The 15,982-nt window shown below is 40.2% G+C and overlaps 1 protein-coding gene across 1 annotated transcript in view; it reads left to right on the top strand.

Annotated features, from left to right (window-relative positions):
- The window catches only part of SLC12A1 (solute carrier family 12 (sodium/potassium/chloride transporter), member 1), a 52,716-nt gene that overhangs the window by 28,553 nt on the left and 8,181 nt on the right, over positions 1-15,982 (top strand). The window contains exons 15-23 of the mRNA XM_009330947.1: positions 536-691; positions 2,416-2,515; positions 2,602-2,713; positions 6,691-6,831; positions 8,704-8,810; positions 9,687-9,769; positions 13,124-13,267; positions 15,251-15,382; positions 15,615-15,726. Of these exons, the coding sequence (XP_009329222.1) occupies positions 536-691; positions 2,416-2,515; positions 2,602-2,713; positions 6,691-6,831; positions 8,704-8,810; positions 9,687-9,769; positions 13,124-13,267; positions 15,251-15,382; positions 15,615-15,726 (1,087 nt within the window). The remainder of the gene's footprint in view (positions 1-535; positions 692-2,415; positions 2,516-2,601; positions 2,714-6,690; positions 6,832-8,703; positions 8,811-9,686; positions 9,770-13,123; positions 13,268-15,250; positions 15,383-15,614; positions 15,727-15,982) is intronic.

Here is a 15,982-nt window from a genome sequence, read left to right as displayed (position 1 = left end):
GAATAATATCTTTTTAAAGTCAATTACAAATTATTTTATTTTTCTGCAGTGAGACCAGGCAATTTCCAAGTTTAAGACAGGTGCACTTACAGTATTGGGATAAACTCTCCTCTCAGCAAGTGTTTAGCTGCCATTAATAAGTTCTATGTATATGCACCAAAAGGACACAGTAGCCAATTACCTGGAGTTACGGGAGAATCTGTTTTCAGTTCTGAACCAGTGAGCTTTAATTTGGCAAAAATGCATATAAACAGAATGGCTACTCAAAGCCAGGCTGAACAAAGCAGTAGGAAAGGGTTTGTAGTAAAAGGCTTGTAAGACCCAGTACTCTATACCTATAGGAATCTGTATCAGCCAACACTTGAAAGTATCTCTTGATAGTCATGATGCCTGAGAATTTGCACATATCGCTCCCACCCCTTCTGACAGAGCCTGAAACAAATTGCACATGGGTTTGTATGCGCAGAAATCAGCGGATCACCATTTGATCAATGTATTTTATGCTCTTCCAATTTCCTCAATTCTCTTTAAACAGGTTGGAGACCTGCATTCAGATATTATAACATGTGGGTGTCACTTTTTGGAGCCCTGTTGTGCTGTGGTGTCATGTTTGTCATCAACTGGTGGGCAGCTCTCATCACTTATGCCATTGAGCTCTTTCTATATATTTATGTAACATATAAGAAACCAGGTAAGGCCACAAAACACTATTATTTTGTGTATATGTTATGCAGCCAGACTGGATTTTACAGGAATTAATTCTGCTTACAGAATTAGACATTACTTTTTCTCCAATACCTTTCTTTAGAGGGAAGTCGGGAGCATCCCATTAAATCCCACTTTATATAATACAGATTAAGATGATAGCCTGGTGAATTTTTGCCTGTTTAACAAGCACTTCAAGTATGGTTCAAGGCTTTGTGTAAACATTCCAGCACACCAGTTTATTCCCACCACGTCTTTACTACATTTGGGCTTTTACTTGAGCATCACTTGTAATTTTTTTCCATCCACACACAAAGCCTTACCTGGATTTTGTTGTGCTCTTACCTGACTCATCCGGGGTCCTCACTCAAAATGTAAACCTGCTGCCCACTATAGAACAAAAATGCGAGCTGAATTACTCACGAACTGATCATCCTCCAGCACCTCCCTACAGTTCCTCAGTAAATCAAGAAAGATGGGCACACTTTACTGCTGGAAAAAACTGCTTAGTAGCTCAGCAAATCACAGGAGCTGTCCTCAGAAATCTGTGCGCTAATACAATACAGCACCAGTATGAGACTGCACAGTCTGGTTATTCGTATCCAGGACAAAACTAACCCCGGTTCAGATCTCATTGCTAACCATCTGAATTGCTTCTGCAGTAGGAAAAGAATGATACAAATAAAAGAGGCAAGTTTCCCAGCAGAAGATGTGCTTCCATTGCAGCTAGCTTGGGATAGCAACACCTGGCCTGAGCCTGTGTTATTCTTTTCTGTGTATATTGCTGCACTGTTGTGTGTCCTCCCTATCTGTGCTCTCATACCCACTGGGATGGTCTGTGGTTCTCTTCCTGTAAATATCATCAGCCGTAGGAGAACGCACCTCTCACAAGACAGTTGGCAAAAGCATTTGAGGATTTCTACCCTTTCCTGGTATATTGCCAGTGTCCTTGCTGCAGAGCAGCAGCTTAAAGCTTGGTTAAATTCACTGAGGACACTGTACAAAAGCTATCTATCTCCTGCTCTCTAAGAGAGTGACTTTTGTCCAGCACTTATTTACCAGCAACTGAAGGGTTCAGAAAAGACTAATATTCCTTAGAAAAGAAGACCTCTACACAAATCTCCACTTAGTTGCGCTAAATATTAGCTTTATACCTTGGCATAACGGGACTTGATCTGCATTCATGTAGATCTCAAAGTGTGGAAAGCTGTTTCTCATCTGTCTCCATGCACCAAACAGCTGCACAATAACGAGAAAAGATATATATGCCAAAATTGGTTTTGGAGAACAATTTTTGACCTATATAGTAGAAGAGAACTAATTGGAGCTAGCAATGTTCCTTCCTAATGGTTTAATTTGAACATCCTGAAATTCCACACCAAACACATGACTCAGGGCTGTCCCTTTTATACATGGGAGAAGGATACAAAGTTAATGGAACAGAGAAGAAAACAGTTTTTAAGCAGAGGAGGAACATTCCCTACAATTTTTATATAAAGAATGAGATGATTTATTTGCATGTTTGTTTTTGCATCACACAAGCAAAACCTATTCTATTATGAAGCACAAAGAATGATAGCTCTGTATCTATGAAGCACGACAGAATATACCCTGCTTTGGCTCACAGATAACATGATTGCTGACCTTTGCAACAGAACACAGGGAAAAGCCCATGGTTTAATATGCATTATTTATCTTTCTTATACGCAGAAGTAAATTGGGGCTCTTCTACACAGGCTCTTTACTATATTAACGCCTTAGACAGCGCTCTGGCATTAACTACAGTGGAAGATCATGTGAAAAACTTCAGGTAAGATTTCCAGTGAACAGTAGAATGGCTTATTCTGAATAAGTACATCACCCAATTAACAACCACCTCTTTTTTCCTCCTGACAGACCCCAATGCATAGCGTTAACAGGAGCTCCTATGATCAGGCCTGCTCTGCTAGACATCACACATACTTTCACAAAGAACAACGGGCTGTGCATCTGTTGTGAAGTGTACACGGTAAGGTCAACTCATATAAATCTGAAAATTCAGCACCAGTGGGTGCTGCAGATCTCCATTACACATTTCACTCTCACTCGGCACACAATGTTCCCATTGGTGCTGATGGGCGTCTGTGCAGACCATGAAAGGGGTTCGCACCGAGAATGAATCTTGTCGTAAGTCTTGACAAGAAAGCTATCGGCTGATACAGAGCCTGCTGGTAAATGCCTCATTGAGATGCATTTCAGGGTTCATAGTAGACGGACCATAAAATGGTTGGAAAAAATAAAGCATTACAAGCAAAGATTTTTCTTTTTTTTTTTTTTAAATGGACACAGCAAGGCTTAAAAACAAACAAACAAACAAACAAACCACCCCAATTAAAAAAAACCACCAAACCCGAAGGATTATAGTGCAAGAGCCAAATTACCTAGGCTCTATTTTCAGCTTTGCCACTGATTTGCAGTGTTGGGGTTTGGCAAGTAATTCAGCTCTCTTTGCAGTGGTTTCTCCAAAACTGTAACAGTGTTAATTTTGAGGATAAACATGCTCTTCTGAGATCTAAAGAGAGGAGCAAAGTGTATTTCTAGTTATAAATACACAGGAAATGATGTACCTTAAAGGATGAAGATCTAGTCTCTCATCAGGACAGAACAAAAATAGATGGGTTTGTAGTGTAGAGGAGAAAATGTATTTTAAATATTACAACAACCTTTTAATTTTGAGAGGGGAAAAAAAACAGCTCATGGGACCAAATGGGGCTGCAGAATCTAACTAATCGAGTCAGTCCAGGCAAGATAATGTATTCCTCTACAGGAGCATAGGAATAATTCATTTGATGCTGCCACATTGCACAAAGGGAGTACAGAAGATCTACGTGTGATTCTTCGCAAATCAAACGAATCTATAAAGAGTGAATGGTCCTAATTCTTCTCTACTGTAATTATTGTTAGCTTTCCCACTGCATTCAGTAAGCGTAGAATCAATCCCAGCAAGATCCTGAGACTATGCATCTTCCTAAAGTTGAGTTTCAGCAAGTTTTCTGAATTCTTAGGCATGTCTCTCTAATATTAGTACTTTCTATGGAGAACTGAGATTTCATTCCTGTCTATGCAAAAAACTAAGTCTATTTTGCTAGTATAAGCATTTTCATTGTTTTTTTAAATTATTATTTCTTCAGCAACTTAAGCTAAATTTAATTTGGTTGGTAATAAAAGTGTGACACAATGAACCTCTGTGATTTGCAAAATTGCGGTAAAAAGCGGATGATAAAATTCCTAGGGACCATACTGAAGAGTAGCCTACAATATATATCATAACAAATACAGCAAGACTATTTAGCCATAAATGTAAGGCCCAGCATATTTTGCCTCAAAAGCTGACATGCTGCTAGCTATGCATAAAGTTTTGAGACACCATGCCAGACAGAACGTCTTCCATTCCTTTTTCCCAAAGGGCAGCAAGAAACTTCCCAGGAGCATGGTGACAGATAGTTCAGAGATAGGTAAAATAAATATGGCAACTGAACATAAAGATGATTTAAAAGTTACTTGTGCCTGAGGTTGTGGCTGCACGTTGGCTTGAACAGCCTGAGTTTCTAGTAAAAAGAGCTACTCTGCTTTTACTCCCTGCCTTCACGTAAAATATTTTTGCAAGGTTAGTCTTCATTCAGTCTGCAAATTCACTGGTCTCCTTGTACAATTGCACAAACATTAACACTGATACAAAGGAGGAGTAGGGAAGGACACAGATGGACTGTCATCTGATAGAAGGGTGGGACTGTCCCCTTGGCCAGCAGAAACATATTGTGCAAGCCAGTTGTGAAACTATCCTCAGGTACTCTCCTTAGAGAGACTGGGAAGAAGGGTAAGGCTTTTTTTTTTCTCCCCTCCTTACCCACAAGGGAACTTCAACCTTATTGTTCAACTTCTTATTCCCAGCTCTTCACGCTACTCTTCCAACAGCCAGGATCAAGCTCTTCTTACGTTACACCCATTAAATCCAAACAAACTCCAGTAAAGTTACTATCACCAAAGAATGTAGCATGATCTCATTAAAGGATGATCACATGGACTCTCCCGTCCTTTCCCTTGTACTTCTCAAATAGCCATGAGGAGTTCAGAAACATACATGAGGGACAACACCTGAGCGAGCATCAATCCAGCCTACCTTTGATATTTTTTTTTTTATATATATATATCTATATATATTAAAAATTCTAATGAAAAAGGCACAGATAAAAAACACGACATATGAAATCTGCCAGGTCATTTCACAGCTTCTTTCTCAATGCTATTTTCTGTTTTTTAGATGGAACTAGCTGGGAAGTTTATTTTGAAGGCCTTGCCTACTTTTCTAGCAGCCAATGCCAATTCACTGAAAGTAAATGTATTGCAGTTATTTCTACATCTATATAAATGTATAGTACGTCCCATTTTCTTCCAGGAAGGCAAAAAAATTGTTTCAGTAAGGCTGAAAAGTTTTGAAAGAAGGACGCTTTGGGTTTACATTCAAAATCACCTTTAAGAAACTGATTTTTAATTAAGTGATCCTTCCCATACATTTCATTTTGGAGAGAATGTCTTTCAGTTTGGGTTTTACACTGTTCCTGAATGGGAGATAAATTTTGAGCTTACAGTATTTGCTATGGACAAAAAAAATATCTAAATGTCCCTCAGCCCTATTTTAACCAGTTTCCCAGCTTAGCGAAAGCAGCTACCATATACTAGCTTATTTTAAATGTGAAAGATTTAAATATGAATTTTGAAATACAATCTCCTGAGCATGAGTTTACCAAGCCTTCCTAGTTTTATATTATAGGAAACTTCTACCGATTTCTCTAGTTATCTGTTCGTTGGAACCAAAATTGGAACTTGCTAGCATCCCCAAAAACATTAGAGATTTTAAAAAGTGCAAAGGAATGAGTTCTGCACAAAATGAAACTCTGCAGCAAACTAAAGTTCAAAACTATCTGTTTATAAAAAGCCAAACTGGTACCACTTCTCGAGTTAGGCACACAGAAATACTCACTGGATTCCAAGTGCTTCCAAGCCAGCTCCATCTTTCTGGTGCATCTAATTACTGCTTCTGTCTCTGACAGTGCTGGAGAAGCTCCCACAGTTTACAATTCTGCTCTTCTATTGTGCCTTGGAAAGCAAAGACGACCTGTCCAGCCCAGTTACAGTAAAACCAGTATCTGAGACTCTTGAGTGCCTCTCTCAGAGTTTCATCTTCACTGCAGAAGATCTGGACTACTGATTCAGCTTCCTAAAGACAAAATGAAAGGGAATAGACAAAGCCTAGCAAACCTTAAACTCAAACTTAAGAGCACAGATTTTTTTAAATCAATTAAATTCCAGATACACGCTTCCCAAACTTACCTCAATCTTTCTAAAGGCCATGCTTGCAGACTTGATGTCTTCCCTGAGCCTAATCTTTTGGGGACCCACTGCCAGCCCATTCTCTGCTGCCAAGTCAGTGTATCATGTCTTGTGACTTGGATACGCACACGGATTTTGTCTCATCAAATTAGCAGATGACCACTGGAAGAACCTGGTGACAAAGGCATTTGCACCTTTAATTGTATGGCAACAACCCTTTTCTCTCACTATGAGTAGACAGGAGCTTAACCACGTGTATTTAGACCTGCTGAGACTTGTTTATGTAGTCAAGTCAGGGAGGGACTTTATTCACTCTGAGCTGCTTTATCATACCTTAGATATGTTTCCAAGATGTTACAATCCATAGTAGTCCTTCTTTCTGTCAGAATCACTATATTTAAGTAGCATTAACAGCCTCAGCCCTCTCGAACAGAATGTGAATTATGTTAGCAGCACAGTTCTTTTCAAAGGGCTGAATCTCTGTGGACTCTTGTTGGAAATGTATTTTTCTGACTCTCTCCATTTGCTCCCACAGCAGACTAGGTAACTCCTTCAAAATCACTGTGTGATGTATAATACAAAGCCTTCTTAATAATGTTTTATTGTATCATGCAGGGACCACGCAAGCTGTGTGTTAAGGAGATGAACAGTGGCATGGCAAAAAAGCAGGCCTGGCTCACAAAGAACAAAAGAAAAGCCTTTTATGCAGCAGTGGCAGCTGACAGCTTCAGAGATGGAGTCAAAAGTCTACTTCAAGTAAGCTTTTTGTTTACAGAACACATAGAAGAGTGTTACATCAAAGCATCCCTTTATGGAAAGCATTACTGTTTACTTGTTAAGAAGTCCTATGTATATATGGATAATGTTATAAACAGAAAGGGCGTTCTGGGGGTACATGTATTTATATTACAGGTTATTTCATAAAGAGATCTAGTTCTGGGCCATGGAATGATGAGACAAAGCAGACTGCTTCTCTCATAAATGAACAAGACACTATTATAAAAAGAGAGAGGCATCTACAGGGCAACATATGAATGTCTGTGCAGCCAACACTCGATACACTTCAATGCTATTGTTTGGTATTTACGCAGTGTATTAAGTATCTGAGAATATTTTTGCATTCGTTGAAAACTGAAAATGTGTAATATACATTTTCTGCAAACAGAGAGAAGGCCATCTAAATAAAAGAGTCTGCAATATTTTTCTATTACTCTAAGAATAGAGCAGATCATTTCCAACAGTCCATTTAAAATGGCCTTAATGAAGGCACAGAGGCACTGTTTTCATATTTCCCATCTCCCTCCCCCCCCCCCATGAATATTTAAACATACAGGTACTGAGGCAAAATGTAGAAAAAAATTCCCATCCTTTGCACAAAATACACTGCTGAAAAGACACCAGTGCAAACTGAGACAGTAGGAATTGACTAAAATACTCTGGGTAACAGTCACCCACTGGCAGCCTACCAGTGCTCCTCGTACGCTTGCTGAATGGACAGTACAATGGAGCAAGATGAAATATTATTAATAAAGATCCCTTTGTTCTATCAAAGCCTCACAAGGACACTTCATCTTGGGTTTATACGTTGGCTCGGTAGGAGATCCGTCTGATGTTTTTGAGAACTGTTACAGTCTGATGACCTTTGCCTTTCCATTCCTACTTAAACACTACTGCCAAAGTCAACTACTGGACCACAAATAATTCCCTTCCAGCAAACAGAAGGATAACCATATCATCATTATTGTAACCTAAGGACATCTGCATTGCTTTGCCAACCAATTATTCATTTCAATGTAAACACTGCAGATGTATCAGTGCTACTCAAAATACCCCACCAAGGTTCCAACAGTTTTTATCTATTTTCTTTTTGCTAGTAGTAAAAATTGGGAGGTGTAACAGCTTGACAAGCTGGTGTATTTGTGGGTCTCCTCCTGAACCTTCCCAAGACACCGAATATTCAGATTTCTATAAAAATCATGTTAGCTGAATCTAGATCTGACAACCCTTACTTGTTCAGGTTTTAGCATCCAGACACAGTTTTGCAGGCAATCTAATATCTTGACAAACCATTTGCTCTTCCTGTTTATAAACTGTAATTTTATCTATAAAGCACGCTCAGCTAATTTTGGATAATCTTTTGGAAAGAATGCAGCAAACAGAACGGCAACAGTTCCTAAGTTCACGGGAAAAAAAATTATTCTTAAGAGGGTATGCCTCCTCTGCATATCTGAGGTGTTTTAAGAGACTTTAGACCCAGTTCATCTATTGAGTATTCCAAATCTGATAAAAGCTTTATGCTATTATGTTAGAATGAGCATACAAACAGTGCTTGAACTCTCTTGATTCCAAGTTATTGAACCATTTTAATGAGAGCATGTCAGAAGAAATGCAAATGAATGCTAATTTAGCAAAACTACATTTCTGTCATCTAAAATCATTTATAGTTGGAATGATTTAGAGCTAATCTTTCTGCTTTCTGCATGGGTATGAGCATGAAGGACATTCATGAAATGCAATCTAGTTGTAAGTGTCTCCAGAACATTACTTCAGTTATCTTTTGCCATTACTTTTCATTTACAGTAAAAGCATGTGTGTGTACCTTCTCAAGCAGTGTTTTAATATTGTTAGGCCTCAGGCTTGGGTAGAATGAAACCAAATACCTTGGTGATTGGATTTAAGAAGGACTGGAGAAATGCCACTGCCACGCAAGTTGAAAACTATGTGGGCATTATACAGTAAGTCACCGTTCAGCATCTCCTTTTTTACTCCTCTTAGACTAGATTAATATAGCATTTCCATACAGAGTCTGACGTGTAGAAACAATGTAAGAAAACGCCTACAGATCTGGGTTCACACATGCTAGCTCTGTAACAGAAGTTTCTGCCCATTAAAAAAAGGCTCCTTGGCTTCACACACCTAGCAAGATCTGCTTAGCAAACATCTGGCGCTGTCAGAGCTGATGTGGCTTGACAATGCTACATAAAGAAGCCGCACTGCTGTCAGCAGTGCTTTTGCAGAACTGTATTTTCCCATTTTTAGTGGGCAGGAGCTCAGAGAAAAACAACCCTTAGGGAATAAAAGAACATCATGGAATTCTTCTTTTAAGCCTAGGAGACAGAGGAAGAGCCTTGCTTCAAATCTCATGTGTGCCTAAGGCTCAGCAGCTCTGTGGGTTGGGATTTAGCCAGGAAACAGTCATTTAGAAACAGGCTTCCCAGATTCTTGCTCAAAATTCACTTGTAAAGCTTAAGCGAGTTAAAGAACAACAAAACCCACCCCAGCTTTGTTACTTCCTCAGAGAAGGGAGAAAAAAAAAAATTACCCAATGGCAACCTAGTTCCTAAAAAGTGTTGTCAGAAAGACCCATTTCAGAAATAACCTATGTGTTCCCATGCCCAATGATACCCTTTTTTTAAATGAGGGAAGAAATTTGACAGTACTTTACTTAATCTTGGGCAATTCCTTCTGCAATTTTACCTAAAGCAGCCTAGTACATGGCAGTAACACCTCCCTGTGAGCACTAACAACTCTACTGATCTGCCCAAAGTAGCTTTTCTCATTGACATACGTGATGTGAAAGGATATTTATTCTTCTTTTTCTTTCTTTTCAGTGATGCCTTTGATTTTGAGCTCGGCATGATTATCGTCAGAATTAGCCAAGGATTTGATATATCTCAGGTCCTCCAGGTTCAAGGTATGTGGTGAATCAGTAGCTGAATATCTATGCTGGTTACATGCTCAGCACAAGAAGGAATCTGACCGATACTCTTAGAGTCGCCATCTGGTTTCTAGAATAGTTCCTACACCCGTAACTTCTATAGTTCCTCCTTGCTTCTGCAGTTTCAATCCTGCCCGAAATCCTTGCTGAAGCACGGGCAGTGACAGAAGGAGGCCAAGCCTCACACATTAAGGGGCTCCGCACACCAGAGAACTCAACTCCCAAAGCGCTTCCAGCACAGGCACAGACTAAAGCAGTAAAATCATGCTGTGCCACAGCAACCGGTCACTCTGCGGCATGTTTCCTTCCTGCTCTTGGCACATCTTCCTCCCTCTGCCTACCTGAGATCTCTGGGACTGGCGGGAATCAGGGAGCTGCACTTTTGGTACCGCCTCTGTGGAACGCTGGACCCAGAAAGTTCCCACCCATGCAAAAACCTGGAACCCACAGGAAACATCAGTTCTCATTTTCACCTTTTTGTCCATTCTTCCTTAGGTTAGCGGTGCACATCTCAGGGGGAAAGGGAAAACCTTCCACCATACCACACCATTCAGGGAGACATGCCATCTGGGTGGAAAAGGTAGAGGGAGACAGAGCATGCAGGCAGCTGCACCCAAACGAAGGGCTTCCAAGAGCCACATACAATGGTGGCCTTCATTTTTCCTCTTCATCTTTAGGACACGGGGGTCTTACCGGTTCCTCAGTTACCCTGAGGAGGGAATGACTCCATATAAAAACCCCATCAGAACAATTCTCTAGGTTTTCAGTATGATAATTTCCCCACTTCTCGTAAGTTTGTCCACTTGCGCAGACAGATACAGCCTAAACCTGGACATTACTCCTAGCCTCCCTTGTCCTCCCCACCAGAGAAATCTTTTGTGTTATAAATGAATTAGATAAAATCTGTAGAGAAGGAACACAGGCAGGCATAAGAAGAATGGCGACGCTTTGCTGCCGCCTGCTGTAAATCTGCCTCCAGCTTCTCCCCAGTTTCCCAGAGACACACAGACCGCGGTCAGGACTGCTGGGGAGAACACCCGGAAAGGACATAAGTACCTCAGCTAATTAAAATAAAAATGAACTCCCCATTAAAGAGGATGTATTCTAGGATGAGGCGACCCTCAAAAGCAAATCACCTCTCGGAATTAAAAGGTGCCAGAGACTCCTTTAAGAAACAGGGGAAGATGAATATTCACCCAGCAGACTCTCTGGCAGCTTGATGTGTGTGGAGAGCTACAGGGCAAAACTACGGGGACTTAAGAAAAAATTCCAAACTAATCATGCTTTTTTCCTCCCCCTTGCTGATACCTCAGAGAGATCTGCCCGTCTCTTTGCTTGCTGTAAGTCAAAAACTGACTGCTCAGAAGACAGTCATTAGAACACCAGTGAAGTTACAGCAAATACCAACTTTGCATTCTTACAAACTAGCAAATGTTCTCTAGGGGAGGGTGAGGGGGGTGGGGAGGAAGGAAAATCCTCAAATATGCAGAAGTGTTTAGAAGCAAAGTCTCTGTAGTGGGGAAAAAAAGAGATCACTATTCTATTATACTTGCTACAGCATTCTGTTTAATAGAGAAACTGAAATTTTAGTTTTGAGTAACCATCAAGTTAGTGTCTATCATCATGTCTAATAATCAGAAGACATGGCTGTCATGGATTCTAAAGTAAAAGAAATATTCTTTTCTGTTGGCAATTAAGAGTGCCAACGGAGCTAATAATGTCTAGCTAGTGAGGGTTTGGGTTTGTTTGGTTTTTTTAAACACAATGTCTTAAATGAATTTACCTCGCTCTTAGTCCATGTATTACTCAAATAGAAGTTTTCCTTATGAAAAAGCTTTCTGCAGGCAAATGCCTGTATCATATTAATTAGTGCCTCACCATATTCCACAATAACACAGCAGTGTGCCCAGGTGGCCAAGAAGGCCAATGGCATGCTGGCCTGTATCAGCAATAGTGTGGCCAGCAGGACCAGGGAAGCGATCGCCCCCCCTGTACTCGGCACTGGTGAGGCCGCACCTCGAATACTGTGTTCAGTTTTGGGCCCCTCACTACAAGAAGGACGTCGAGGGGCTGGAGCGTGTCCAGAGAAGGGCAACGAGGCTGGTGAGGGGTCTGGAGAACAAGTCTTATGAGGAGCGGCTGAGGGAGCTGGGGTTGTTTAGCCTGGAGAAAAGGAGGCTGAGGGGAGACCTCATCGCTCTCTACAACTACCTGAAAGGAGGCTGTAGCGAGGTGGGGGTCGGTCTCTTCTCCCAAGTAACTGGCGAAAGGACGAGAGGAAATGGCCTCAAGTTGCACCAGGGGAGGTTTAGATTGGATGTGAGGAAAAATTTCTTTACTGAACGAGTGGTTAAACGTTGGAACGGGCTGCCCAGGGAAGTGGTTGAGTCACCATCCCTGGAGGTATTTAGATTGGATATTAGGAAACATTTCTTCACCGAAAGGCTTGTCAAGCATTGGAACAGGCTGCCCAGGGAAGCAGTGGAGTCACCATCCCTGGAGGTATTGAAAAGATGTGTAGACGTGGTGGTGCTTAGGGACATGGTTTAGTGGTGGACTTGGCAGTGCTGGGTTAACGGTTGGACTTGATGATTTTAAAGGTCTTTTCCAACCTAAACGATTCTATGATTCTAACACATGGCACCTTTTTCTAAGCAAAAGTCTAATATTGCTAAGATGAAATTGTTCTTTTATATTACTGAATTTACAGAATCGGTTAGCTAAATCTTACATCTTTGCAGTGAATACTGAAAAATCAAAACATTAAAAATACTTCAGCATAGAAACTGATCGCATATTCAGGATCTTTATGTATTTCTGCGAATCCCAAAGTCCAAAGCCATGTGACCTTGTTCTTAGAATAGGGACCCAAGGGCTAGAACTCAATACATCGGCTTTCTAACTTTAAGAAAACAGCTTTCCTAATGCGTTTTCAAATTCTTGGGGAAAGAAACCAACCAAACAAATCCACAAACATAACTCAATAAATAGTATCTCAAGTAATAATACAATAAATAATACTATAAAATACAGTAATACTAATTTCATCTGGAAGAGGAAATCTGAGAGCAGCTGAGTAGCACCTTAGTACACACCACTGCTGTAGGCGTGGGCACCCTAACTTAGGGTGTCCAGAGATGACTTCAGCTTCTTCCTCCCTATTGGTTTGCAAGGAAAAAGCATTTTAAAAGAGTTTTTCCTCCCAGCAGCTTTACATTGCGTACAAAGTACCACAACAGAAATTACATCACCGCCATTATTTCACTAAGTGATTTAATTTAAAATAGAAAGCGATGTGTTACCAGTTCCCTTACTTTTCCCAATATACAGAGGAATTAGAGAAGCTGGAGCAGGAGAGATTGGCACTGGAAGCTACTATTAAAGAAAATGATTTTGAAGAAGGAAAAAGTGGCATCTGTGGATTCCTCAGAAAAGCCGGCACGCTCAATATCTCAAAACATGAAACAAAAAAGGGTAAGTTCCAAAATGACAACTTCTCCCCAACCCTTCAGTGCATCACTTTTTCACCAATATGCAAACTGGACTTTGACTCCAAGGCCAAAACTCCTGAAGCGCACAGAAGCCCCTGGAACAGGACCTACCCTGTGCAAACCTGCCTTGGTGGCCACAACCTTGTAATGCAGCATAGAGTGAGTGTCCTCTGCTGATAGGACACGCTACCTCGTACAATACAAGTATTTTCCCCCCCCTCATTTGCTAGATGAGCTTCTCAGCTCAGCTTACGTTGAATTCTATTTGTCAAACATAGCACATGGTTATTAAAGTTTGAGGAATACAGAACAAGTTGGTTTTTGTTTTGTTGGGTTTTTTTAATAGGGAGTTTTCAGTTTTTTAACAGAGACCTTTTCTTCTCCTCTTTAAAGAAAACAGGAACATATGCACAATATTCAGGGAACAAGCAATCTCACTTTACTCAGTACACACACACACACCCCCAGTTCCCAGCTGGAAAACAGGTAAAATAGCACTACTGCTGTATATTCTAAGCATAATTTCATAAAAATGCACAAATGAAGGTGGTAAAAGTACTGACAGTACATATACAGCATGCTGTCAAATAACTAATTAACACATAACTTAAATGTGTAGGTGATGAAATCAAAATTACATTTCAGATATAGCAAAATGATACAGAAATACAGACAGAATCAAAGGTCTCATTTCACAATTGCTAGGCTGTAATGGTAATGACCAACCTGAAGCCATGCTTGTATGCAGACAAGTATTTTCAGAATTTTCACCTGCAGAGACTATTACATCTGGCTGTGCACGCAACTCCCACAGGTATCAGGAAGATCTACAGACTGAAAACATAACGTGTCATTATTCTTTACTTGGCAGACTTCAGTTCATTTTGCAGGCTTCAGAAGAAGATATTTTTATAACAAATACCACAAGAATGTGCACCCCTGTTTCAACTACCCTTCGCGATTTAGTTCAGAAAGGCATAAAGGAAATACATATTACACACTTAGGCTCTATAGATGAGATAGATGGTGTTAATAAATATCTTTGGCTCTATATATGAGATAGATGATGTTAATAAATATCCCTGCCTCTCCGTTTTGCTTATACATTCATCCTCCCCAGAGCTGTTGCATCTTCCAGCATAGATGCTAGAACTGTAGAGGAAAGCCAATAACTGCTTTAGAACTATCCTCTCCACACTCTAGAAGTACAGGAAAACCAAACAAAGCATTTTCAGAACCTAGAAGATCAGAGTAAAACCTCTAAAGAAGCCTGTCTGCTCCATTTAAAATACTGCTCTGACACAGTCTCTTTGAAATCATTGAAAGAGAAGCAGTAATAAAGCCACAGGTTTCAAAAGATGGAGTGAGAGAAGATATTGTGAGTACACAGGCAAGACTGTACCTTTTAAAGCCAGCCAAGCAAACAGCAAGAATCAAAGTTTATTTTCAATTAACAACGACCCTCTCAAGCATAGGGAAGTTGCCATATATGCTTATGTTTTCTGCCTTCCAGTCTTAGCTTCACCTGTGCTCTCGCTATACCCTGTTAGCTCTCTTTGTCCACCATTACTGTGCATTTCAGGGAGCTCTGTATCTTACAACAGGCAGCTGAGCTTGTACGTGATGCAAAACGATGCCATTTACTTCTAAAATCTGTCAGATATTTCCCAATTGCTTTTTAAGGCCCTAGTGAATTTTAGGGTAACTAAAAAGATCCAGAGAACAAATAATCAGATAACCCTTTTCAAGATGTTATAATCTAGTGACAAAGTATTACAGAAGCTTTGGCTCCTGTGCGTATTGGTATATTAAAAGTCCTGCACTGTAAATTTTTTCAGATTTAAAGTATAGAAAATATGTCAGAAACAGTTCATTTCCCTGAAGTTTTCTCTCCACTTGGCTCCCTAAAGCTACTTGTTGCCTCACTCGTCAGAAATCCCTCCACATCTTTTCTTTCTCATTACAGAGAGCACCATTAACACAATACAGTCAATGCACGTGGGTGAATTCAATCAGAAGCTGCTAGAAGCCAGCACTCAATTTAAAAAGAAGCAAGGAAAAGGTACAATTGACATTTGGTGGCTGTTCGATGATGGAGGTAAGGAATTCGAGTAAGAACTGCAGGGAGAGAGATTTCTGTGTTACCAGACATAAAAACAGACTTGGGAACTTGCACAAAACTGTTTTCTTTTAAGATTACGTAGTCAATTTTCTGTCTGGCTTAAATGTTCTAAGATTAACTTACGTCCAACACTGCCAAAGTGAAGGATGGAATTTTTACCACACAATGCACTAATTTGATCTTCCTGCAATTTTATATGTTCCTCCAGGTCTAACAATCCTAATTCCTTACATTCTAACTATCAGGAAGAAGTGGAAAAATTGCAAATTAAGGATTTTCACTGGAGGAAAAGCCAACAGGATTGAAGAAGAAAAACTAGTGTAAATATAACTATATTTGCCTCATCATTTAAAGACTTTGAATCGATGCTGAATATAATGCATATACAGTGGGAAGCTGGGAATTTCTCAGCACAACTGGTTTGTTGTACTGTGGGCAGCTTGCAAAAAAAAATGGATGTCCTTGATAGAAAGGTGTTGAGCTTATGGCATAGCTCTCAAGGCTCAGTGTAAACGGTGATTACCAAAGGAAACTCACATCCAGCAATTTTTCCCACTAATAGCTCATATTCCCTTC

This window comes from Pygoscelis adeliae, unplaced genomic scaffold (assembly GCF_000699105.1).
Source record: "Pygoscelis adeliae isolate BGI_AS28 unplaced genomic scaffold, ASM69910v1 Scaffold318, whole genome shotgun sequence".
NCBI lineage: Eukaryota > Metazoa > Chordata > Aves > Sphenisciformes > Spheniscidae > Pygoscelis > Pygoscelis adeliae.
The sequence above is the reverse complement of the archived record's forward strand: the minus strand, read 5'-3'. Positions and strand labels throughout refer to the sequence as shown.